The sequence below is a fragment of the Hemitrygon akajei genome, chromosome 6, assembly GCF_048418815.1.
Source record: "Hemitrygon akajei chromosome 6, sHemAka1.3, whole genome shotgun sequence".
Classification (NCBI taxonomy): Eukaryota; Metazoa; Chordata; class Chondrichthyes; order Myliobatiformes; family Dasyatidae; genus Hemitrygon; species Hemitrygon akajei.
Genome location: NC_133129.1, coordinates 28,732,966 through 28,759,973, shown reverse-complemented (window position 1 = coordinate 28,759,973; position 27,008 = coordinate 28,732,966). Strand labels below are relative to the sequence as shown.

The 27,008-nt window shown below is 43.1% G+C and overlaps 1 protein-coding gene across 1 annotated transcript in view; it reads right to left on the bottom strand.

Moving 5' to 3' along the window:
- Positions 1-27,008, bottom strand: part of wdr17 (WD repeat domain 17) — a 169,303-nt gene that overhangs the window by 113,552 nt on the left and 28,743 nt on the right. Inside the window, exons 5-11 of the mRNA XM_073048033.1 lie at positions 22,047-22,175; positions 18,537-18,720; positions 15,481-15,711; positions 11,459-11,710; positions 7,193-7,315; positions 1,179-1,366; positions 886-1,054 (exon numbers count right to left, since the gene is read on the bottom strand). Coding sequence (XP_072904134.1) covers positions 886-1,054; positions 1,179-1,366; positions 7,193-7,315; positions 11,459-11,710; positions 15,481-15,711; positions 18,537-18,720; positions 22,047-22,175 — 1,276 coding nt within the window. The remainder of the gene's footprint in view (positions 1-885; positions 1,055-1,178; positions 1,367-7,192; positions 7,316-11,458; positions 11,711-15,480; positions 15,712-18,536; positions 18,721-22,046; positions 22,176-27,008) is intronic.

Genomic DNA, 27,008 nt, shown 5'->3' with positions numbered 1-27,008 from the left:
AACCTCCCAAAGACCTACAGGTTAGGGTTAGTAAGTTGTGTGCATGCTCTGCTGGTACCAGAAGCATGGCAACATTTGAGAGCTACTCCGAGCACATCCTTGGACTGTGTTGATGCAGAATGGCACATCTCACTGTATGCTTCAATGCATAAGTGACATTAAAGATAATCTGATCTTTATCATTCATTCTGAAATGACATGAAATTACCTTACCGTGAGAGTCTGGCAGTCATTTCCTCAGCAATCTTTGGATCTCAGTCATTGGGTATATTTAAAGGTTTTGGTCACTCAGGTAACGAGCAAACTTGAAGGTCAGTTGGAAAACAGACTTGAGGCAAAAGAACAGAGAGGCTTTGACTCATGGACCATGTTCAAAGTTATTTGTGGACTACACTTGCTTTATTTCTAACATAAAATACTGAGGGGACTCAGCAGGTCAGGCAGCATCTGTTGAGTGGAATCAGGAGCTGATATTCCGGGCCAAGACCTTTCAACAGCACTTTGCGTGTGTTGCTCTAGATTTCCACCATGTGCTGAATGTCTTGTGTTTATGATCTAGGAACAAAATCCTGTAGGAACAAACAACGTCCTAAGAATGAAAGAGCATAAGAAACAAAGCTTTGGTGACCTTCACTCACTGCTCAGTGTATGTATTTGGTATGTCTATTTAGCATCAATCAGCATTCACAAATGCCAGCAACACAAAAAGAGCTGGAGGAACTCATTGTGGTGGCAGCATCTTTGGAGGGAAGTGAGGTGCCCTAGAAGGTCAAGACTCTTCATCTGGACTGGAAAGGAAGCAGGAAGATTGTCAACATAAAGAGCTGGGGGGAAAGTGTGGCACAAGAGCTGATATCTTCAGAAACGCCATGCACACTTTCTTACCTGGAGCCCACGACAGGGAGTAGATGACTCCCTCATTGCCAGGTGAAGTGTAGACTGCCGTCAAGGTGTTTATATCCCACACTTTAATGGTCCCATCAAATGATGCTGTGGCTAGAAGGTTGGGGTCATCTGGTTTAAACTTACAGTCAAAGATTGTTTCCACATGACCCTGGAATAACAACATAACAAAACTGTTGACCTTTTGGAGATATAATATTTCTAGAATCATTTTCCTTTTGACCGATGCAACACTGGGGCAATCTGAAAATGAATAAATCTCTCTTACAGCCTACCAAATCTCTCAGGAAATTCCACTTCTTGGCTCCCATGTCATAAAGGCCCACGCCACCATCCAGAAAGCAACAAACGGCGTGCCCAGGAGGCAGGGAAAAGGCTTGGTTTTGAGAGAGGGTTGGAGGTGGAATGGCTTCACTGGTGGACGACATGTGATGGTTCTTTGATGGCGAATGTGCAGAATAGCCTGAAAAGGACAGAAGGAAAATTGTTTTCGAACACCTCTTTAAAATAGCAGATTTTCACCTACATCAAGTCAATAGCGTGCCATTCTTTTTAATAGTCCCCATTAACTGGCACTTCTGTACATTTCTGGATAGGTTTAGAGAAGCATTATCCTTGAAATATTCATTCTTTTTCTTCCTCATACTTGCAGAAATACTTTTCTTATGCATTTCATATAAAAGATTTTTTAAAAACAGGATAAGTTTGTTGTAATTATTCATGGATATGTTGGTCAGGTCTAGTATTTAATCTCTATCCTACTGAGCACTGAGGAGCACGTTAAACTATTTCACCAGGCATTTAAGAGTCAACTTCATTATTGGCTGTACAGCAGGGTTTCCCAAACTATTTTATGACATTGACCAACAGCATTAAGCAAGGGTCAGGTTGGAAACCCCTGCTCTAGAGCCAATAATGTGTTCCAGATGCTGAATAATTTCAAACACTGTAAAGAACTTACATGCATTTTGTTTTTAACATAGCATTTATAACGGAATGATGCTTAATTTGTAGTTACTGTGCAAATATGCAAGGTACAGTGTTGTGCAAAACTCTTAGGCACATATATATAGCTAAGGCGCCCAAGACTTTTGAACAGTACCGTAGCGATTTTATGTATTGCACTGAACTGTTGCCGCAAAAAAGAAATAATTCTATGACATATGCTAGTGATGATAAACCTGTGGACCGAGGAGTGGGGAGGGAAGTCATGGTTAGGAAAATGGGAAGGGAGAGGGGAGGAAGCAGGAAGCACTAGAGAGACAGTCTGTAATAATAAATAAACCAACTATTTGGAATCAAACGACCTTGCCTGGTGTCCCAGGGCTGGGTGAATCTGCATCCACTCCACAAACACTGCCCCCCCCCCCCCCCTACCGCCCTTGGCACTCCTTTCCTGCTACCTGTCCCATCCCTCTCCAGAGGCGGTCCACCCTCGCCATTCCCAACATGCTTTGCTCCTGCCAGATTTACAAACTCGCTTTCCGCTCTACATTGACAAATACAGTACTGTGCAAAATTCTTAGGCACATATATATAGCTAGGGTGCCTAAGACTTTTGCACAGTATTGTAGATTCTAGAGCACAGAGATTGGCCCTTCTTAAGACTATAAGACCTAGGAGCAGGATTTGGCCACTTGAGTCTGCTCCACCACTTAATCATGGCTGATTTATTTTCCTTCTCCACTCCATCTTCCTGCCTTCTCCCTGTAATTTTTGACACCATCACTAATCAAGAATCTGTCAACCTCTACTTTAAATATACCCAGTGACTTGGCCTCCATAGCCATCTGTATGGCAATAATCCACAGATTCACCATCCTCTGGCTAAAGAAATTCCTTCTCATCTCTGTTCTATTCTGAAGTTGTGCCCTCTGATCCTAGACTCACCAAATATTGGAACCATTCTCTCCATGTGCACTTGAGCTAGGCCTTTCACTATTTGAAAAATTTCAATGAAATTGCTCTCATTCATCCAATCAATATGCTCCTCATATGTTAAACCTTAAATGTTTATGTTAAATGTTATGATGCCATTCTTCTAGAGCCTCACCAATGCCAGCACATCCATCCTTAGATATGGGGTCCAAAACTGCTCACAATACTCCATATGTAGCCTGATCAATGCTTTTAAAACCCTCAGCATTACATCCTTGTTTTTATATTCTAGTCCTCTTGATATAAATGCTAACATTGCATTTGCCTAGAAAACAATCTATGCCTTGATTCCTTCTACCAAAGTGCATGATCATACACATCCCTATATTGTATTCCATCTGCCACTTCTTCGTCTATCCTCCTAATCTGACCAATTCCTACTGCGGATTCCATAAGACCATAAGATTTAGGAGCAGAATTAGGCCATTTGCCCCATCACGTCTGCTCTGCCATTTCATCATGGCTGTTCCAATTTTCCTCTGAGCACCAATCTCCTGCTTTCTCCCCGTATCCCTTCATATAATGAACAATCAAAAATCTATCAATCTTTGCCTTAAATACACATAAAGCCATGGCCTCCTGTGGCAAAGAATTCCAGATTCACCATTCTCTGGCTAAGGAACTTCCTCCTCATCACTGTTCTAAAAGGATGCCCCTCTATTCTGAGGCTGTGTCCTCCGGTCTTAGAATCTCCCACCATGGGAGAGATCCTCTCCATGTCCACTCTATCAAGGCCTTTCATGATTTGATAGGTTTCAATGAGGTTACCATTCATTCTTCTGAATTCTAGTGAACACAGGCCCAGAGCCAGAAAAAACGTACTTTATATGGCAAGCTGTTTACACCTGGAGTCATTTTTGTGAACCTCTCTTGAACCTTCTCCATTTTCAGCACATCTTTTCTAAGATGAGGGACTCAAACCTGCTCACAATACACCAAGTGAGGCTTCACCAGTGTTTTATAAAATTCAACATTAAATCCTTGCTTTTATACTCTAGTTCTCTTGAAATGAATGTTAACATTGCATTTGAATCTTTGACTCAACTTGCAAATTAACCTTCAGGGAATCCTGCACAAGGTCCCTTTGCACGTCAGCTTTTTGTATTTTCTCTCCATTTAGAAAATAGTCAATCCTATAATTTCTTCTATCAGTGCATGGCCAAATAATTCCTGACACTATATTCCATCTGCCATTTCTTTGTCTATTCTCTTAATCTATCTAAATCCTTCTGTAGCCTCTTCATTTCCTTTCAAAACTACCTGCCCCACCACCTATCTTCATATCATAAGCAAATTTTGCAACAAAGCCATCAATTCCATTATCCAAATCAGTGACATATAACATAAAAAGAATCGGTCTCAAAACAGATCTCTGTGGAACACCACTAGACACCTGCAGACAACCAGAAAAGACTCCCTTTATTCACACACATTGCCTCCTGCCAATCAGTCAATACTTTATCCACACTAGGGTCTTACCTGTAATACCTTGGGCTCATAGCTTGTTAAGCAACCTCACGTGTGGCAGGCTGTCATAGGCCTTTTGAAAATCCAACTACACAGCATCAGCCAATTCTCCTTTGTCTATCCTGCTTGTTATTTCTTCAAAGAATTCCAACAGATTTATTAGGAGAGATTTTCCCTTGAAGAAACCATGCTGACTATGGCCTTTTTTATCATGTGTCTCTAAATACCAAGACGTCATCCTTAATTATCGACTCCAACATCTTTCCAACCACTGAGGTCAGACTAACTGGCCTCACTCCCTTCTTGAAGAGTGGAGTGACATTTGCAATTTTCCAGTCTTTTGGAACCATTGCAGAATCTAGTGATTCTTAAAAGATCATTACTAATGGCTCCACAATGTCTTCAGCCACCTCTTTCAGAACCCTGGGGTGAATGCCATCTGGTCCAAGTAACATACCTACCTTCAGACCTTTCAGCTTCCCAAGAACCTTCTCTCCAGTTATGTTAACCACACATTTCATGACCCCTGACAAATGGAACATCCACCATACTGATTATACCTTCTGCAGTGAAGACAGATGCAAAAGTTCATCTGCCATTTCATTGTTCCCCCATTGCTACCTCTCCAACATCATTCTCTAGCAGTCCAATACCCACTCTCACCTCTCTTTTACACTTTATGTACCTGAAGAAACTATTGGTATCCTCTTTACTAGTATTGACCAGCTTACTTTCGTACTCCACCTTTACTTTCCTAATGACTGTTTAGTTGCCTTCTGTTAGAATTTAAAATCTTCCCAATCCCCTAACTTCCTACTAATTTTTTCTCTATTATATACCCTCTCTTTGGCTTTTATGTTGGCTTTGACTTCTCTCATTAGCTACAGTTCTGTTGTCTTTATTTTAGAACACTTCTTCCTTTTTGTGATGTATATATCCCGTGCCTTCCAAATTGCTTCCTGAAATTCCAGCCATTGCTGCTCTGCCGTCATCCCTGCCAGTGTTCTTTTCCAATCGATTCTGGCCAACTTGCCTCTCGTGCCTCTGTAATTCTCTTTACTCCACTGTAATACTGATACATCTGACTTCAGCTTCTCCTTCTCAAATTTCAGGGTGAATTCGATTGTATTATGATCACTTAACCCTAAGGTTTCTTTTACCATAAGCTCTTTAATCAATTCTGTTTCATTGCACAACACCCAATCCAGAATAGCTGATCCTCCAGTGGATTCAACCACGAGTTGCTCTATAAAGCCATCTCATTGACACTCTTGAAATTCCCCATCCAGGAATCCAGCACAAATCTGAGTTTCTCAATCTTCTTGCATATTGAAATCCCCTATGACTATTGCAACATTGCCCTTTTGGCACACATTTTCTAACTGCTGTTGTAATTTGTACACTGCATCTTTACTACTGTTTGGGGGTCTGTATACAATTCCCATCAGGGTCTTTTCACCCTTGCAGTTCCTTAGCTCTATCCCAACATGAATCAACACCTTCTGCCCCTATGTCACCTCTTTCTAATGATTTGATTTCATTTTGTACTAAAATAGCAATGCCATCCCCTCTTCCCGCCTGCCTGTCCATTCAATACAATGTGTATCCTTGGACATTAGATAGATAGATAGATAGATAGATACTTTATTCATCCCCAAGGGGAAATTCAATGTTCCTCCAGTATGATATCACATAAACACAAGACAGACCAAGACTAACTGACCAAAAAAACCACATAATTATAACATACAGTTACAACAGTGCAAAGCAATACCATAATTTGATAAGAGCAGACCATGGGCACGGTAAAAAAAAAGTCTCAAAGTCCCAGATAGCCCATCATCTCACGCAGATGGCAGAAGGAAGAAACCTCCAACGTGGCAAAACTTCCCGATGCAGCCTCTGGAAGCACCCGAGCACAGCCAACTGTGAGTCCGTCCGAAAACTTCCGACAACTTCGTGCCTCCGACCAGCCCTCCGACACCGAGCACCGAGCACCATCTCTGCCGAGTGCTTCAACCCCGGCTCCGGCCACCAAGCAACAGGCAAAGCCGAGGATTCGGGGCCTTCCTCTCTGGAGATCTCTCCGATCGCTCAGTAGCAGCGTCAGCAGCACAGGCATGTCAGAAGTTTCGCCAGATGTTCCTCCGTGCTTCACACATCCGTCTCAATCAAATCAGGATTGTGCACGGCCCCTACTTACAGATAACGGATATTCCTTACTGGAGTGGCCGCTGCGCCCTGCGTCGTCGCGCCGCCATCTTGATGTTATTCTTGATGAAGTTCCCAGTTACAATATTCTTTCAGCCACAATTCAGTGATGCCTACAACATCACAACTGCCAATCTGCAACTTTGCTGCTAGTTTATTCCATATACTGCATGCATTCAAATATAACACTTCAAGTCCTGTATTCACCCTTTTCAATGTTGTCTTGCTTTTACGTTGCAACATATCCTGCTGACTGCAGTTTTGCCCAATCAACAGCATCTCCTCACTACACATTGCCTCTGTTAGTAAACCAGCTACCTCGTCTTCAGCACTATCATCTGCCTTTCCTATGATAGTTTCCCTGCTTCCTCAACACTACCTGCCCCTCCACCTATCTTGGTATTGTCTGCAAACTTGGCCACAAAGCCATCAATTCTGTCATCATGAAAAGTTGCAAATCCTACCCCACTAGTCTCTGGGGGTCAACCAGGAGAATCCCCCTTTATTCCCACTCTTTACCTTCTGCCAGTCTGCCAATCTTCTATCTATCCTTGCATCTTTCCTGTAATATCATGAGCTGTAATATTTTGGACTGTGCTAAACATCATTAATTTTCCTCAACACCCTGAAACTTACTGGAAACCATAATACATTCTTTTAAATTGTTACTTACATTTTTTCTTTGGTGAGGAATTCAGTACGTGTAAAGCATGAAACCCTGTTTTCTTCAGCTTGAAGTTATCTATTGGTGTCGTTCTTGAGACATTCCATATTCGCAGGACCCCGACTTGGGAATCTAATGATCAGAGAGAGACAGTTGCCAATGAACAGTACAAAAAGCTCCTCGTTACTGTCAAGAGTTTTAAACCACCAGCTAAACAAGCTGGAGTCTGACTCCATGTAGACATGGCCAAAATGTACTGGGTGCAGCCAGATCAGATCAGACTGTGGTGATTTCAGATAGAGTCATAGAGTAATATAGAGTGGAAATGATCTATTTGGCCCATATCACTCTGAACCTTTCTTATCCATGTACTTGTCCAAACACTTCTTAACTCCTGTTACTGTACGTGCCTCATCTACCTCCTCTGGCAACTCATTCAATTTACATACTGCTGTCTCTATAAAAACATTTCCCTTCAGGGCTTTTCTTAATCCTTCCCCTCTTATCTTAAAACTATGCCCTCTATTTTACGGTTCCCATTTTCTGGGAAAAAAGATATTGGATTAAAATGGATGCCAGTAACAACAAACAAGAATGCTACAGGGACTCAGCATGTCAGACTGCATCTATGTAGGGTGATAAGCCATCAACGTTGTGAGCCGAAAGTGGAAAGGAAGGGAGTTCTGCACTGCACAGAGGCTTTGACCTGCTCCAGCTGCATGTCTTTCATAAAACCTCATTTGCTTACTTTTGTTGTTTGCATGATTTGTATTTCTTTTCTGCACATTAGGTTTTTTTAATGAGCCCTTTTGAGCTTCTTTGTTTGTGGCAACCTATAAGCAGATGAATCTCATGTTTGTGCAATATATATACTTTGATAATAAATGCATTTTGAACTTCTGGCCAAGGTGGCACCTGCGTACAACGCTCCTTCAGCCGACATCTTCCGGATAGATCGTGAAACCATATACTTCACTTCTTTTACGCCTTTTACATTTGTTTTTCATCTTGAAAGCGATTCTGAAACTGCTGGAGCCTGTGATTTGTTGTTTGGAGATTGCTAGTGTGTCGCATCGCTCTGCATTCTCCGAGAGGATTCCTGAAGGCAGAGGCAGCGTACACGAACCTCATGGCGAGAAAGCTGCAGGGCAACACGTGAGCTGATTTCCGACTCCATTTCGCCAAATCAAGTCAAGTCACTTTTATTCTTATTTCGACCATAACTGCTGGTACAGTTTATAGTAAAAATGACACAACGTTTTTTCAGGACCATGGTGTTAGATGACACAGTACAAAAACTAGACTGAACTACGTAAAAAACAACACAGAAAAGAACTACACTAGACTACAGACCTACCCAGGACTGCATAAAGTGCACAAAACAGTGCAGGCATTACAATAAATAGTAAACAGGACAGTAGGGCAGCAAGGTGTCAGTCAAGGCTCTGGGTATTGAGGAGTCTGATAGCTTGGGGGAAGAAACTGTTACATAGTCTGATCGTGAGAGCCTGAATGCTTCGGTGCCTTTTCCCAGAAGGCAGGAGGGAGAAGTGTTTGTATAAGAGGTGCGTGGGGTCCTTCATAATGCTGTTTGCTTATCGGATGCAGCGTGTAGTGTAAATGTCCATAATGGCGGGAAGAGACCCCGATGATCTTCTCAGCTGACCTCACTATCCGCTGCAGGGTCTTGCGATCCGAGATAGTGCAGTTTCCAAACCAGGCAGTGATGCAGCTGCTCAGGATACTCTCAATACAACCTCTGTAAAATGTGATGAGGATGGGGATTGGGAGATGGACTTTCCTCAGCCTTTGCAGAAGGTAGAGACGGTCCTGGGCTTTCTTTGCTATGGAGCTGGTGTTGAGGGACCAGGTGAACCCCGAGAAATTTGGTGCTCTTAACGATCTCTACCGAGGAGCCATTGATGTTCAGCGGGGAGTGGTCGCTCCATGCCCTCCTGAAATCAACAACCATTTCTTTTGTTTTGTTCACATTCAGAGACAGATTGTTGGCTCTGCACCAGTCCGTTAGCCACTGCACCTCCCCTCTGTAAGCTGATTCATCGTTCTTGCTGATGAGACCCATCACGGTCGTGTCATTGGCGAACTTGATAATGTGGTTCGAGCTGTGTGTTTCAGCACAGTCATGGGTCAGCAGAGTGAACAGCAGTGGACTGAGCACACAGCCCTGGGGGGCCCCCCTGCTCAGTGTAATGGTGTTGGAGGTGCTGCTCCCAATCCGGACTGACTGAGGTCTCCCAGTCAGGAAGTCTAGGATCCAGTTGCAGAGGGAGGTGTTCAGGCCCAGTAGGCTCAGCTTTCCAATCAGTTTCTGAGGAATGATTGTGTTGAATGCTGAACCAAAGTCAAATATAGTAGGCGGAGGGAAGACGTACAAGCTGGCAGGTGACAGGCGAAACAAGGTGAGGGGAAAGGTAGGATTTCAGTGTATAAAAGGCATCTAGCATCTCAAGGTGCTCCAAATTATTTTACGTTCAAAAGAACACCCTTTGGACTGCAGTCACTGTGGCACAACGAGATCCAACAAATGTTAATGATATCGCCTGCTTTCCAGGGATATTGACTGAGCTCGAAATAGTGACCAGGATATCAGGAAGAAAGTCTGTGTTGGACTTCAAACTGACCGGGGTATCTACTGCATGATAGTTAAAGAAAGCAAGCCATGTTCAGTTTAATGCCCTACTCTGAAAGACCACATTGCTCTCCTTTGGTGGTCTACATGTCAGCCTAGGTATTTGTCCTTTCTAGAGCTGGATATAAACCACAATCTTTGGCATGGTAGCATGGTGTTTATCATAACGCTATTATAGTGCCAGTGACATGGTTTCAATTCCCACCATTGTCTTTGAGGGTTTTACACATCCTCTTTGTGAGCACATGGATTTCCTCCAGGTGCTCCAGTTTCCTACCACATTCCAAAGACATATGGGTTAGTAGATACGTTGGTCACACGGGTGTAATTTGGTGGTAGGGGCTCATTGGGCTGGAAGAGCCTGTCACCATGCTGTATCTCTGAAAATAAATAAAATGTTCTACCCACTAAAGCAATTAATGTGAGCTTATTACCTAGGGAGCACAGCTGAATTATTGTTTACAGAGTAAAGCATCTACATAATTAAGTAGGCTGAGTGAGTTCTGCTGTAAGCTTGCCAGTCCCGGTTGAGGGTCTGAGCCCAAAATGTCGACTGTTCATTTTCTTCATTAGATGCTGCCTGAGCCGCTGAGTTCCTCCAGCATTTTCTGAGTGTTTATGCAAACACTTACTCCAATAGAGCCTAAACCATGATTGGCAAAACAATTTAAAAAGTGCACGTCCTGCCTTTTGATACTGTCCACCAAACCTACCTCTTGCCAACTGAAAATCTGGCTGCACATTCTCTGCAAGTCATCCCTGTAACAACACATGACTCTGTCCTAATTCAGTCCATTCACTTATGAACTTTAACCTTTGCATTCCTTCCCTTTCATTTCCCCCCACCATGAACCAATGTTCATGAAACCAAAGCACTGCTGTACACATCAAAATTCAAGATTGGCTCTTCTTTTGCACGTGCAGAGTTTGCTGTCTTTTGCACTCTGGTTGGGTTCTAGTTGAGCGGTCTTTCATTGACTCATCCTTGTCAATCTTCTCCATGCTCTCACCATACCAATCCCAGCAGAATCATAATTCCATTAGGTACCAATGCTCTTCAATGCTAGTCTTGCATACACTTCTCAATTAAGTCTCCATAAGATAACTACTTATTCTCCTACACTCCAAAAAGACCCAGCCTACGCAACCTCTCTCGTATTGTAACTTAGTCACCACATCACTGGCAACTTCATTGTAAATCTCCTCTGCACTTTCCAGCTTAACAGCATCTTTCCTACACCCGGGTCACCAAAATTGAACACAACATTCCCAATGTGGCCTCACCAATGCCCAGTACAACTGCAACACAACATCCCAAATTTCGTATTTAGTGCCTTGTGTGACGATGGCCAGCATACCTAAAGTCCTCTACACCACCCTATCTACCTGCAAAACCACTTTCAGGAAAAATGATCCAATCACAACCAAGAGAAAATCTGCAGATGCTGGAAATCTGAGCAACACACGCAAAATGCTGGAGGAACTCAGCAGGCGAGGCAGCATCTAGGAAAAGAGTACAGTCAACATCTTGGGCTGAAACCCTTGTCTCTTTTAGATCCTTTGAACACCAGATAAAGAAAATGGTATTTTCAGGAGTTTTTCATCGTTAACAATTGTATTCCTACCTCCAGTGATAAACATTCCAGGAGCACTGGGAACCCAGGCCAAACACTGCACAGAAGCAGCTGCACTGGGAAAACTGAAGGTGGTTATGCAGGACAGTGACTCTGAGTCCACCAGGCGGATTCCATTGTGTAGATTGGCCACTAGCAGATAATCAGTGGAGAGCGGATCCCACTCCAAAGCTGTGATTGGATCCTCTTCATCTGTCCCCTCCAGCGATTCCGGCCTCAGCACGTGTTTCTGATTCTTGGTACCTGAATGGAGAAAAAGTATACTCAATCTTTTTTTCTCACTGAGCTGTCCCATTTGTGTAAGACTGATTAGTAAAGACATCCTCCACACAGAATCATGGCAGAGGAGGCCACTCGGTCCATCAAATACATCTATCCTTTTGTCAAGACAACAAAGCAAGAGTGAAGGTGGGGAACTGAATAAATTGCTCTACACTGCCACTCTTGACCACTACCCAACTAATTCATATTCTTCCTGTTTTTCTCTGAGCTTTCTGTTTTTTTGACTTTAAATTTCTGTTAACGCAAAGACCTTCTATCTACTCTCACCATCAGAGAACTCAACTTGGCTTCCCATCTTCACACAAGTATATCACAAAAAAAAAGGACCACTAGTAGTCTCAAGCCTGCCATACTGTTCAAAATTGCCATGGCTGATGTATGCTGGCCCCAACTCCCCTTCTGTGCCTAACCCTCGATTAGTCGCTCTTTCAAATATTTGTCTGTCTCACCTTAAATATATCTCTCACCTCAGGGGCAGAGAATTTTAGAGGTTTGTCATCCTCTGGGAGAATAAATTTCTGAGCACCTCAGTTTTAAATGACTGCCCCTTATTTTGTAGCCAGGTCCCTTTGTTCATGACACTTCCACTGTTGGGAGCATCTCCACATCTACCTATCGATCCCCCTTTGAATCTTATATATTTGAGCAAAATCATACCTTGTTCTTCTAAAATCCAAAGGATATAGGTCCAGACTGACTAGCTTCTCTTGACTGGACAGCATTCTTGTTGCAGAGATCAACGTGGTGAATCTCTTTGCAATAAAGGCCAACATGCCATTTGTTTTCGCCCTGCTTTCTAACATTTTGCGATTTGTGCATTAAAACACCTAGATATCTCTGAGCTTCACTCATTCGCAGTCTCTCTTCATTGGGAAAATAATTTGCCTTTTGATTCCTCTTATCACAGTGCACCACTTCACACCGTCCCATGATAAAATCCATTTGCCATATTTTCGCCCAATAACTCAATCTATATCCCATTGCAGAGTCACAGATTCCTCATCACAACATGCCCCACCATCTACAGTATTTTTGTATCAAACTTGGAAACCTTATATTCTGTTCTTTCCACTTGGCCATGAGCAGCAACAATTGAGGGCCAAGAATCAATCCCTAGAGGTGCTCTGTTAGTAATGTCCCACCAGCTTGAAAACAACTTGTTTATTGCAATTCTTGATTTGCTCAGAGAAAGCCAGTTTTAAATCCATACTCAAGCACTCCTCTGACACCTTGGACTCTTAATTTGTGTACCAGTCTCTCATGTAACACCTTGTTGAGTGTCTTTTGATAATCTAAGTACATCTACAGGTCTCCTTCTGTCAACGATCCATATCATACCTTCAAAGAATTCAATCAAATTCTGAAACATAAAAGACTCTATTTTGTTAAGTAGCCAAAGCCCTTTAACTTATCATTATAAATGATTTATCGAAAGAGCTCCACACAGTACCTTAAATTTTAGTATTTCCAAAGCAGAGCAGCGATGATTCTTAAACTCAAGAGATTCTGCAGATGCTGGAAATCCAAAGTAACACTCACAAAATACTGGATGAACTCAGCAGGTCAGGCAGCATCAATGAAGAGGAATAAAGTGCCAAGACCTTTCATCGGTCCTGAGATACTGCCTGATCCCCAGAGTTCCTCCAGCAATTTGTACGTGTTACTCAAGATTTCCAGAATCAGTAGATCCACATGTGTTCATCAAACGAGTTTCAAACTATTTTGACTAAATGTGATTATATTCGATTATATTTGGCTTTTCCAAAGGTGTTGTTATTTTGTTTGATTATTGACTCCAGCATCTTTTGGCTGGTATTAAACTAAATGGCTTAAGGTTCCCCACCTTCTATCTTGCTTTTAGAACCATGAGACCATAAAACATAGGAGCAGAATTAGGCTCATAGACTCTGCTCCACCATTCAATCATGGTTGATTTATTATTCTTCTCAACTCCATTCTCCTGCCTTCTCCCCATAACATTTCACGCCCTTACTACTCAAAAACTTATCAACTTTCCCTTTAAATAACCATATGAGTTGACCTCCACAACCAACTCTGTTCTTCTATTCTAGGGCTGTGCTCTCTGATCTTAGACACTCCCACTATAGGAAACATCCTCTCCATGTCTACTCTATCTAGGCCTTCCAATATTTGAGAGGTTTGAGCAATCATTAGTCCTCCCACAGCCAATCATTCTTTAGTGGCTGAACAAATACAAAAGGGTTCAGAACCTTATATTTTCTCTGAATGTAACACCATCTCCCTGCCTGAACCAAGCTGACCTTAACACTTCCTCCCCATTCCATCTGTCCCAGCTGACAGAGATTTTCCCTGTATGTGTCAAAGACGGATCGACCCAATGCAATAGCGCAAGGTACCACGAATTCAATAAAAGCATAAAACAAGCGATACTTCGTCAAACTTCACTTTTAATTCATAGCATGCTATGGGAGAATTACAGACTGATCAAGGAGATAGTCTGGGCATCCCGCCCCAACTTACAATTCTACACAATTTATAACATTAATCACAGGAAATCTTACATTTACGTGAGTTAAGACAATTTTAGAATAGTTTTGATCACATGTTAATATACAATTAGATGGAAAATCATTATTGGTTAGCTTTAATTATTTTTGCCAAGGCTACCCTGGATACAACGCTATTTCCCTATATTGACACCTCCCCCCAACACTTCCCCCTTCTCTCGAACATTCTGTCCCATATTTGGTTATACCTTGATAATACCCCTTCAATCATCCTCATCAGAGGATCAGAGGTAGAGAGGGCTACCAACTTTAAATTCCTGATTGTTACTACCACAGAGGACCTGTCCTGGACTCAGCCTGTAACTGCAACTGCTTAGAAAGCACGGCAGCACCTCTACTTCCTTCAGAGACTGCGGAGATTTGTCATGTTATCAAAAACTTTGACAAATTTCGATAAGTGCAGTGGAGACCACATCACAACCTAGTATGGAAGTACCAATGGCTTAAAAAGGGAAATACCACAAAAGACTACAACAGGTATTGGATTTAGGCCTAGGACATCATGGTAAAGCCTCCAACTATTGAGCACATCTCCATGAAACACTGTCATAGGAAAGCAGCATCCATCATCAGAGATCCTCACCACCCAGGTTGTGCTCTTTTCTCACTGCAGCCATCAGGTAGAAGGTATGAATGCCTCAGGACCCGCACCACCAAGTTCAGGAACAATTACTACCCCTCAACTATCAGACTCCTGAACAAAAGGAGATAACTACACTCACTTGTCCATCCATCAAGATGTTCCCACAAACAATGACCTCACTTTAAGGACTCTTTATCTTGTTATTTCATGTTCTTGTTATTTATTGCTATTTATTTATATTGGCATTTGCAGTTTGTTGTCTTCTGGTTGATCTTTCATTGATTCTGTAATAGTTACTATTCTATAGATTTGCTGGGTAGGCCCATAGAAAAATGAATCTCAGGTTTGTATGTAGTGACATATGCTATATGTACTCTGATAATAACATTTACACTACTTTGAACTTTGGGTGCACTAGATTCCTTCCACATTCCAAAGACATATGGTTAGGTTTATTGAGATGTGGGCATACTATGTCAGAGTTGGAAGTGTGCTGACACCGCCCGTCACCGATTTGATTTGGTGGAAACTACACATTTCACTGTATGTTTTGAAGTACATGTGACAAATAAAGCTAATATGTAAATGCTTGGACTTACCAGGCTGAAAGATGGACAGACTTCCATCTGTGTGTCCAAAAACCACCTTCCCTTTCTTTCTGGGATGCCACCTGAACAGACAGATGTCCGACAGGAAGCTGTGTGCATCCTTGTGGACGGCAACCCCAGAGTCTGGTCCAGAGATAGTCCAAATGTACAATGGACCTCGGTGGGAGACAAACGCGACTGCGTCACCCGAGTTCCAACACCAACTGAGGGAAGCAGGAATCCCTGGAGAGCAAGTAAAACAAGTTAAGTGAAGAATTGTAATGTCTTTGCAAAGCACTCAATTTCCAAACTACTCTACTGCAAAAGCAAGATTATAACAGAGTCAGAAATTAAATGTCAGTGTGAACCAATGAAAACAAAATATTGGATGGACTCAGAGGGTCATGACACACCTGTGAAGGGGAATTGCAGTCAGCATATCAGGTCTGGATGCTTTATCTGGACACACACACACACACACACACACACACACACACACACACACACACACACACACACACACACACACACACACACACACACACACACACACACACACACACACACACACACACACACACACACACACACACACACGCTTGGCACACCATCTGATGTGAGGCTGAAGTGCAAAGGGCATTACAGAATAGCATGCCATTCAACAGGACTTCTGTCTTCTGCCAGGTGGTCGCAAGTTCAAACCACAGTCACGATAGTTAAGGGATCTGTGCGGATGCGTTACTTGAGAAAGTTGTGGAGGAAGAGACTTTAACAATGCCCAAGTAGTATCTAGTGAGTACCTGAACTAACAAGGCATTGAAAGAGGCAGAGCTTGTGCTGGTAAATGGGATTAGAATACATAGGTATTTGATGGTCACCATGGACACAGTGAGCCCAAGGACCTGCTTGTGTGCTGAATAACTCTGTAATTTTAATCCAGTGCAATAGCTGAGGATTGCTGAAGTCAGTGATGCTGTTTTTTGGATGAGGTATGAAATTGAGGCCCAAGTGGTCATGAAAACACCCCATGCAATTGTGTCTGATTTCTGAATGAACATTGAACTCATGAACACTAGCTGATTACTTTTTTTATTTCTATTTTTGCACTACTTATTTAACTATTAATTTATATTTAACTGTAATTCATATTTTTCAATTATTATTACTATTTATGTAAGTCCATGAGACATAGGAGCAGACATGTGTCCCTGTGGTGAACTACATATACCTGTCTGGACACGCCCCCCTGCTGACAGCTCCTGTGGCTCCTCCCACAGACCCCCGCTGACTGCTCCTGTGGCTCCTCCCACAGACCCCCTGCTGACTCCTCCCACTGACCCCTGCTGACTGCTCCTGTGGCTCCTCCCACAGACCCCTGTCTGACTGCTCCTGTGGCTCCTCCCACTGACCCCGCTGACTGCTTCTGTGGCTCCTCCCACAGACCCCTGCTGACTGCTCCTGTGGCTCCTCCCACAGACCCCTGCTGACTGCTCCTGTGGCTCCTCCCACAGACCCCCTGCTGACTGCTCCTGTGGCTCCTCCCACTGACCCCTGCTGACTGCTCCTGTGGCTCCTCCCACAGACCCCTGCTGACTGCTCCTGTGGCTCCTCCCACAGACCCCTGCTGACTGCTCCTGTGGCTCCTCCCACTGACCCCTGCTGACTGCTCCTGTGGCTCCTCCCACAGACCCTGCTGACTGCTCCTGTGGCTCCTCCCACAGACCCCTGCTGACTGCTCCTGTGGCTCCTCCCACAGACCCTGCTGACTGCTCCTGTGGCTCCTCCCACAGACCCCTGCTGACTGCTCCTGTGGCTCCTCCCACTGACCCCTGCTGACTGCTCCTGTGGCTCCTCCCACAGACCCCTGCTGACTGCTCCTGTGGCTCCTCCCACAGACCCCTGCTGACTGCTCCTGTGGCTCCTCCCACTGACCCCTGCTGACTGCTCCTGTGGCTCCTCCCCCCTGCTGACTGCTCCTGTGGCTCCTCCCACAGACCCCCGCTGACTGCTCCTGTGGCTCCACCCACAGACCCTGCTGACTGCTCCTGTGGCTCCTCCCACAGACCCCCTGCTGACTGCTCCTGTGGCTCCTCCCACAGACCCCCTGCTGACTGCTCCTGCGGCTCCTCCCACAGACCCCGGTATAAAGGCGATTGAGGCCTGAGCCCTGCCCTCTGTCTCCAGGATGTAGTATGGTGGTCAACTACTGCTTGTTCTTTCTTCCAGTCAATAAAAGCCGATATCTCGCCTTTACGTCTCAGAGAGTTATTGATGGTGCATCAGTCCCATTGAGTCTGCTCCATCATTCAATCATTCCTCTCAAACCCACTCTCCTACCTTCTCCTCATGACTTATGACAGCCTTACACACACTCCTGGCTGTGGAGGCCAGTTCATTAGGTGTACTTAAGGCAGAGGCTGACAGGGATTCTTGATAGTCAGGGTGTGAACGGTTAATGGGGAGAAGGCATGAGAATGGGGTTCAGATGGAATTGGATCAGTCATGATGAAATGGAGGAACAGATTCAATGGGCCAAATGACCTAATTCTGTTCCTATGTCTTATTACACTACAGGACCATGAAAAACTTATCAACCTTCACTTTAGATATACACAATGACTCGGCATCCATACCAGTCTCTAGCAATGAATCCCACAGATTCACCACTCTCTACCTAAAGAAATTCCTCTGTTCTAAAAAGATGTCCTTCTACTCTGAGGCAGTGCCCTTTGGTCCTAGACTCCCTTATCATAGGGAACATCCTCTCTATGTCCACTCTATCCAAACCTTTCACCATTTAATTCAATAACCCATTGCACTTCATCATGAGAAATTCCTTTGTCGTTACTCATTCCTTCCCCATCTTCCCTGCTGCTGAAAACTCTCTTTCGCAGTTCTGATGGAAGTACCTTAAACCCGAAGGGTCAACTCGGTTTCTCTTTCTGCAAATCATATCTATCTGCTAAGTGTCTCCAGCAATTTGTTTTTTGTTTTTACTTCCCTTTTCTAGCACCTGCAGTGTTTTTTAATTGATTTTCATGCAGAAGTGTGAATATTTCATCTGGTACCTTTGGTGTTGTCCAGTCTCGCTACCACCTTGTGTTCTGCCACATTCCAAATAATGACGAGGTTGTCTGCACTAGCACTGGCAAAGGTGTCGGGGCTGTGCGGGCACCAAGAGATGGCTGTGATAGTCTTCTTGTGCTCGGACATGATCGAATGGAGCTTGAATTCATTGTACCTGTGATCGAGCTGAATCATCAACAAACCAAAATTAGAAACAATTTTTTACAGAGAATAATTAATCACTGACATCTCACCCTTTCATGTTGTTAGGTTTAACAGAGAACGCAGTGAGCACACAGATAAATGCAAAGTTTGGACTTAGCGTGAATTTTCTTAAAAAATGCAATAGGGTAATAAAGCTTCCCAACAGTTTAATCAACTCTATAAGGATACCCACATATCTCTACTAAATAACTAAGGCTGAGAAGGCCAGAATCAGTCACTGTGTGTCAATTATTCCAGTTGCCAAAGTTCAAAGTAAATTTATTATTAAGGTTCATGTATGGCATCGTATATAACTCTGAGACCGTTTTCTTGCAGGCATGCTCAATAAATTCATAGAATAAAAACCATAACAGAGTCAATGAATCAACTTTGGCATTAACAGTGTGCAAAAGACAACAAAGTGTGCAAATACTAAAAGAAAAAAGTAATAATAAATAAATAAATAAGCAAGCAAGCAAGCAATAAATAAATACTGAGAGCATGAGTTGACGAGTCCTTGGAAGTGGGTCCATAGATTGTGGGAATGTCCTGGATGGTGGATACTGCTTTCCTGCGACAGCGTTTCACAGCACCAAGAACAAGAATGCAGCTTACCAATTAAACCAACAGCTGGGGACTAGGAGGCATACACGAGTGAGTGGTCGACCCAACAACAACCTTGCGCCCAATGTCAGTAAAACCAAGGTATTGATTGTGGACTTCGGGAAGGAGAATTTGAGAGAACACATACCACTTCTTATCAGGGGATCAGCAGTGGAAAGGGTGTCAACATCTCTGCAGTTCTATCCTGGGTCCGACATATTGGCGCGATACTGAAGAAGGCACACCAGCAGATATATTTCATTCAAACTTTGAGGAGATTTGGTATGTCACCAAAGACTCTAGCAAATTTCTCTCGATGTACTGTGGAGAGCATTCTGACTGTCTGCAGCACCATCTGGTATGGAATAGCTACTGCACAGGAATGGAAAGGAGCTGTAGAGGGTTGTAATCTCGGACCATGGGCACTAGCCTCCCCACCATGAGGACATCTTCAAAAGGCAATTCCCCAAAAGAGGTGGCATTATAATTGAGGACACCCACCAACCAGAACATGTCCTCTTCAAGTTCAAGTTTACTGTCATTCAATTGTACACATGAACACAGCTAAATGAAACAACATTCATCTGGGACCAAGGTGCAAAACACAGTACATATATATCACAAACAGCACATAAAATAACATTAACACAATAATATGAACAAATAATGCTAAAGTTTCTGTAATAGTGTCCATATTAATGGATATTAATATGTCCATTAGTGCATATTTGACATTTAAATATACAAATGCCTCTGATACTGCATTATGTAATATGAATTGGGTGGTAGTAGAGTGTTCAGAAGTCTCATAGCCTGGGGGAGGAAGCTGCTACCCAGTTCTTGTTCTTATACTGCAGTACCGTCTGCTTGATGGTAGAAGGTCAAAGAGATTGTGGGATGGATGGGAGGGGTCCTTTGCAATGCTGAATCTCTTACCAGTCCTCAAAATCCATTGCAAGGTCTTGCAGACAGATGGCTCACAATTCCCATACTAGATGGTGTCAGGACCGTCTCGGTGGTGCTCTGGTAGAACATGGATAGAATGGGGTCGGGGAGACTTGCTCACCTCAATCTCCTCAGGAAGTGGAGACACTGCTATGCTCCTTGTCTAAAGAGGTGGTGTTGAGGAACCAGTTGACTATCTTCTCATTACTACCATCGGGGAGGAGGTACAGGAGCCTGAAGCCAAACACTCAATGATTTGGGGTCTAATGGTCTTGTTGGTTTCTCTCTGTAAGGGCAATTTGTTAGTTCTTTTGTGTGTGAGACAGAGGGATTGGGGGTTTGATGCTATTATAGCTGTTCTTTTCTGCGAGTGTGGGGGGGTGATGTCTTTTCTTTCAACAATTGGATTTTGACAAATAAAATGAACCTTTGAACATATCAGTGATAATAAACATGATTCTGGTTCTGATTCAGGAATTACTCATTTCCAGTCACAAGACTTTATTTATATTCTTGCAACGCATAGGAAATGGTGACTTTGGGACAATGATTCTCAGAACATTTTAACACTAGCAGTTGTTCCATATCGGGAATAACTAATGGAGGTGATTTGTGAGTCACTGACTCTTTATCATTATATGACTATGTTATAGCACTGAAGGTTTCTTTGCACCAGGATCAGAGCGACTGACAGTCAGTGATGAAGAACTTACACTTAATATAAAATATTTGTATTACTTTTTCAAACGTTCAAAGTTCAAAGTAAATTTATTATCAAAATTAAGAGATGGTACAATATGCTACCCAGAGATCCACTTCCTTGTAAGCATTCACAGTAGAACAAAGATATGCAATAGAATCAATGAAAAACTAATGCACAATGACTGACAGAAAGGATGGTGCAAGTGTTGAACAATCTGCCAGCTGAAGTGGTGGAGGTGGATTTAATTGTAATATTTAAGAAATGCTTGGATTGATACATGGATAAGAGGGTTATGGTCCACATGTAGATAGATGGAACTAGGCAGAAGACGAAGCTGGCATGCACTAGATGGGCTGAAGGGCTTCTTTCTGTGCTGCAGTGGTCTATGATTCTTATCTATACTTGCTGAACTCAACATCAAGGTCCATTGTCTGAAATGTGCCCAGTGAGGAACTGTTCCTTTTAAAGAGCAAACACGAGAAAATCTGCAGATGCTGGATATTCAAACAACACACACAAAATGCTGGTGGAACACAGCAGGCCAGGCAGCATCTATAGGGAGAAGCTGCCTGGCCTGCTGTGTTCCACCAGCATTTTGTGTAAATTGTTCCTTTTAGTCTGTTTTGATCTTCATTGGAACAATGGAGGAGAAGGACAGAAAATTAAAGATAATTAAATTCACAGGCAACAGTAAGTTTGAACTCATCCTTCCAGAGTAAAAGGCGTCCTTCAAAATTTTCTCCCATCTGCATTTGACCTTAAGTCTCACGGACAACAAACTGGAGAAGTACTTTACATCTCTGCACTATAATGCTACTGCAAAACAACAAAATTTCACATCATACAAAACAGTGACAATAAACCTAATTCTGATTCTGACAAACACGTTCCTGCTTCCTCTGAACTGAGTGGCCTCTCAGACGCTGGGGAAGGAGAAGCAGGAAGGGAAATGCCCATATGGGGAGATACTGTACATAGGATGAAGACTACACCAGGCTATCACGTCAGAATGCTCCAGAACCTTTCCTATTCTGTTTAGCCCTAGTGTTTGACTTACCTGGTAAACATAAATAGCCAGTGTAGCACAATAAGCAAATCTGTCTCCACTGGCAACACAGACATCTTTGTTCCACGGTTGACAGCCGGCGGCCAGAAGTCCGACTTGTTTAACCTGCGACATCTTCACCTGTGAGCATAAGATTCCCATGTTAAGACCATCAGACCAAAAGTCATAGAAGCAGAACTAGGCCATTCGGCCCATGAACCCTGCTCCACCATTCTGTCATGGCTGATTTATTTTCCTTTTCAACCCCTTTCTCCTGCCTTCTCCCCATTACCTTTAACACCCTCACTAATCAAAAGCTATCAAACTCCGCTTTAAATATCCCAAATAACTTGTCCTCCACAGTCGCCTGTGGCAATGAATTGCACAGTGTAGGAGGTCAAGGATAGAATATTAAAGAGAATTAAATTGACAACAAAAGTGATTTTGGACTCACTCTCCCAGACAGAAAATCAAAATTTTCTTCCAAATTGCATTTTGTTCTTAAATCACTGACTATAGGCATAAGAAAAGACTGGAACTATGTCAGATATTTTGGATAATAGTTGACAACTTCTGGTGGTGGGTACTGATTTGGCAAATGACACTGCGGTTTTCTCACATGGCCTGGAAATCCAACAAGGTGATCCTGCAACAACCAAACAATCTGAGCATAGAGCAGTGGCAAGTAGTACTGGAGAACTAAGCAGATATCAATGGCCACCAAGAGGTAATTGTTTCTAATATTATGCCAGCCTGAATACATATTCATATTCCTCTTCCTCCTTGTAGACAGAGTCTCCCTCATGAAACCTGGAAATCACTGAGATTTGAAACACCTCACACAGTATTTCAGTGCCTAATCAACATATTTGCACTCAATTTTCTTAAAAATCTGCAGATGCTGAAAATCTGAAACAAAAACATTAAAATATCTGGATCAGGCGGCCTTTGTGGACAAGGAAAAATTAAACATTCATGTCCAGGACTTGTTTTTGTCAAAACTGAGTAAGACAGAAAAAAAATGTTAGTTGTGAGTTGCAGGGAAGGTGGAAGAGGGATGGAGAGGACAAAGGGAATATCATTGATAGGGTGAAGCCAAGGTTGCTCAGTACCTGAAAACAATTGGAGGCAGAAACCCTTGCCACACCTAAATAAGGAATAAGGTGACTGGGGAAAAGTATAGGGGGGGTTTGTCTGAGGTAGTGTGTTGTTGTTTTTTTACACAGAGGGCAGTAGGTGCATGGAACACACTGCCAGGGGTAGTGTTAGAGGCAGATACATTTGGGACACTCATGAGACTCTTAGATAGGCATGTGGATGAAAGAAAATGGACAGAATATGAGATGGAAAAGCTAGATTGATCTTGGAGTGGGTTAAAACACTGTGGGCCGAAGGGCCTGTACTTCACTGTACTGTTCTATGTTCACAAACCTGAACAAGCACCATTAAGTGCTGTATCCTTTGGTACTACTAACTGGAAGCTAAAATTAACCCAAGATTAATTTTGTCAAGCATGGAGATAATAGGCCAAATGGCCTATTTGTGTCATAATTTTCCACAATTCTATGAAATAGAATAGAGGATAAGGAGAAAGAGATAGAGTATTTTTGCTGTAATTTCAAACAGAAATTTCTTTATTCAAATTAGCAACTCAGTGCTGAGAATAGAATTCCATAACACAGACTGTATTCATCCACTCCTGGCTAATGCATTTCTATTTCGAGAATATTGCAGGTACAGCTCTCTTTATTGCATTTTAACAATAGATGATTAACTGACTGACTACCATTATTCTTGTATTCTTATATTAGTTCTGCCTAAAGTTCCAGGGAACTTTAATCACAAGACTCATTCTCAGTCCTCAATATGAGGTACATAAAGATCCATGGATAGACATTGTTATCTTACTGAATATCAATACATAGACATTGTTCCCTTTCTAAACACAGATCCATAGATAGACACGTCACCTTACTGAACAGTAGATCACAGACAGACACAGTCAACATACTGAACCAGTGTCCATAGACAGGCACAGTCATTCTACTGAAAACAGATCCATAGACACTCTCACTTCACTGAATGTGAATCCATTGGCAATCACCCTACTGAACACTGTCACTGTATTAAATGTCGATGCATAGACAGACATTGTCACCGTACTGAACATGAATCCATAGATGAACACAGTCACTTTACTGAAAATGGATCCGTGGACATTTTAGTGAATGTAAAGATTTGCTTTATTTGTCAATGGACATCGAAACAACAAAATGTACAGTGAAATGCATCATTTGCCTCAACGACCAAGACAATTCAAGATGCGCTGGGGACAGGCCACAAGTGCCGCCATGTTTCCAGCGCCAACATAGCATGCCCACAACTTACTAATTATAAGCCATATGTCTTTGGAATGTGGGAGGGGTTCAGACCACCTGGAGGACAGAGAGAACGGAGAAAACTCCTTACAGACACAGCGGGAATTGAACTGCCATCTTACAGCTGATGCTGTAAAGCATTTCACTACGTGCTACACTACCGTGCTTCTGATGTGGATCCATAGACATACAGCGATGCCTTCCTGAACACAGATAGATAGGCATCTCTCCATGCAAAGATACTTTTGCTTAGTACTTCCTCCCTCTCAGTAATGTGAGCTGCTTTATATAGAAGACTTCACATTCTATTCTGCTGCCGAAATTGGGATCCTCCACTGTTCAGGCCGCACTTTCAGAGTGAGCCGCAGCAATGATTCTTCACTTGCACCCTGTAAAACCAGCAGTTTTGTCAGAAACAGAGAACTGTCGAGACCTGATCTCACATCCAGTCGCCAACTGCACTGTCCATTAAAAAAAGCTCAGCTGAATTACCGTAGGTTAACTGGTCACAGTCTGGAGCCTGCTGTCACCTTTAGTTGTTTGCACTAAACCAACATGAAGAACTGTAGTCATATGATATAGTCCCAAAATTTGATTCTATATTATCAATGAAAATGAATTTCAAAAGTGGGGAACCAAACACAATTCTGAATGAGAATGGTTTTGAATGATAAATTTCTACTTAATATACATTAATGCGTAAATTATCTTTATTACAGACCCTTCCTCTTGCTCCACCCTTCTCACTGTCCTCTGCCGTTCATCTCTAAACTTTTGCTGTTCTGATGAAAGTTCAACAACCCGATATATGAACCCAAGAGTTTCTACAGATGCTGGAAATCCAGAGAAACACACACAAAATATGGGAGGAGCTCAGCAGGTCAGACAATAGCTACGAAAAGGAGTAAGTAATCAACATTTCGGGCCAAGACCCCTCATCAGGACTGGAAGGGAAAGGGGAAGGGCCAGAATAAGAAGGTGGGGGAGAGGGAGAAACAGTACATACAGGCAGGTGATTGGAGAGACCAGGTGAGTGGGAAGAATATCGACCATAGATATTGGAGCCATTCGGTTCATCGAGTCCACACTGCCATATGATCATGGCTGATTTATTTCCCCTCTCAATCCCATTCTCCTGACTTCCCCCTGTTTCCTCTGACTCCCTTACTGATCAATAACCTATCAACTTTTGCTTAAAGTATACACAGTCTATGGTGTTGTAAAGTATCACACCAATTACAACTGAGGGGAAGGAGGGGAGGAGGGAGAGGGCAGAGCGGAGAGGGCAGAGGGGAGAGGGGATGAGATGCAAAATTCAGAAAGTTGGGAGGAAGAAGAGTGAAATAGAAAGGAGGAGAGGGAGATGAAGAGGGAGACAGAGGGAGGAGGAAAGTGGAGGGTGAGAGGGTGAGAGAAATTGGGGAAGGAAATGAAGGGGGAAGATTGAAGACAAGTGTGGATGAGTGTGAGGGGAGGGGGAGAGTGACCGGGTGGGTGAAGGCATGAGTGAGAGAGAGAGGGTGAGAGAGTGGGTGTGAGATGGTGAGAGGGCGAAGCCATGAGGGGGAAGGACATAAGGTGGGAAAGTGAAGATGAGGGGGGTGAGAGAGTGAGGATTGAGGGGTCTGGGGAAGGGAAGGATGAGGGGTGACAGGGAGGGGATGGGTGTGAGGCGAGTGGGAGTGCATGAGGGGGAGTGACAGGGTGAGATGGGGTGGGGTGAGAGGGTGGGGGAGAGCTGGGGGAGGGGAGGGTGAGTGTGACAGGGTGTGGGTAAGGGAGGGGGTGAGGAGGAGGGGGGCATGAAGGTGAGGGCAAAGGTGAGGGTATGCGGGAAGGGGAGGGTACAGAGCTTTTCTCTCTCATTTAACTCCAGTGAAAGCAGTGAAAACGGCAGAGCAAGTATAAACACCAACTCCTGCAAAACCTGCAGGACTCAAAGAAAACTTGAGTTGGGTTGAACGACTTATGTGACTCCTACAACTTATAGGGATTTTGCAGATTATTGCAAAGGTAGGATGCTTTAGGTATGAAAAGGGATTAGTTGAAATGCTGTTTCTTTACACTGTGAAGGAAACAGCAGATATTCAACCTGCAATACAGTTAGAACCCTACGCCCACTATACACCTATTGCTCAAATTCACCACCATAGACATTTCCTCCCCATCATTACGAATAATGCTTTGTTTAGGGAGCAACAGTAAGGATGATGTTTAAATAGGAACAAAGGAACTAAATAATAAGTTAAGCAGACTGAATTATTTTTGCCATTTGTGCATTGCAAATGCGAGGTTCACTGTGATTTTCGCTGCTCTAACCATCCATGGAATCCTTTGGTATATCTTTTCTTTCATATGTGACAGATCACAACAGGGATGTCAGATCACTGATCAACAGCAGGCTTCAAACGAGAATCCCGTTGTCGTACACAGGACAAGACACATCAGCTCCTCGCTTGCCAGACGCTAAGAAGAGGGAGGGTGCAGAGCTGCGACTAAAAATAACAATTCCAAACAGAAAGAGGGCAAAACACAGCTGAATATTTCACCGTGCTTTTCTTGTGTGTTTCTCAGAACAGCACTTTCATTAAAAGGC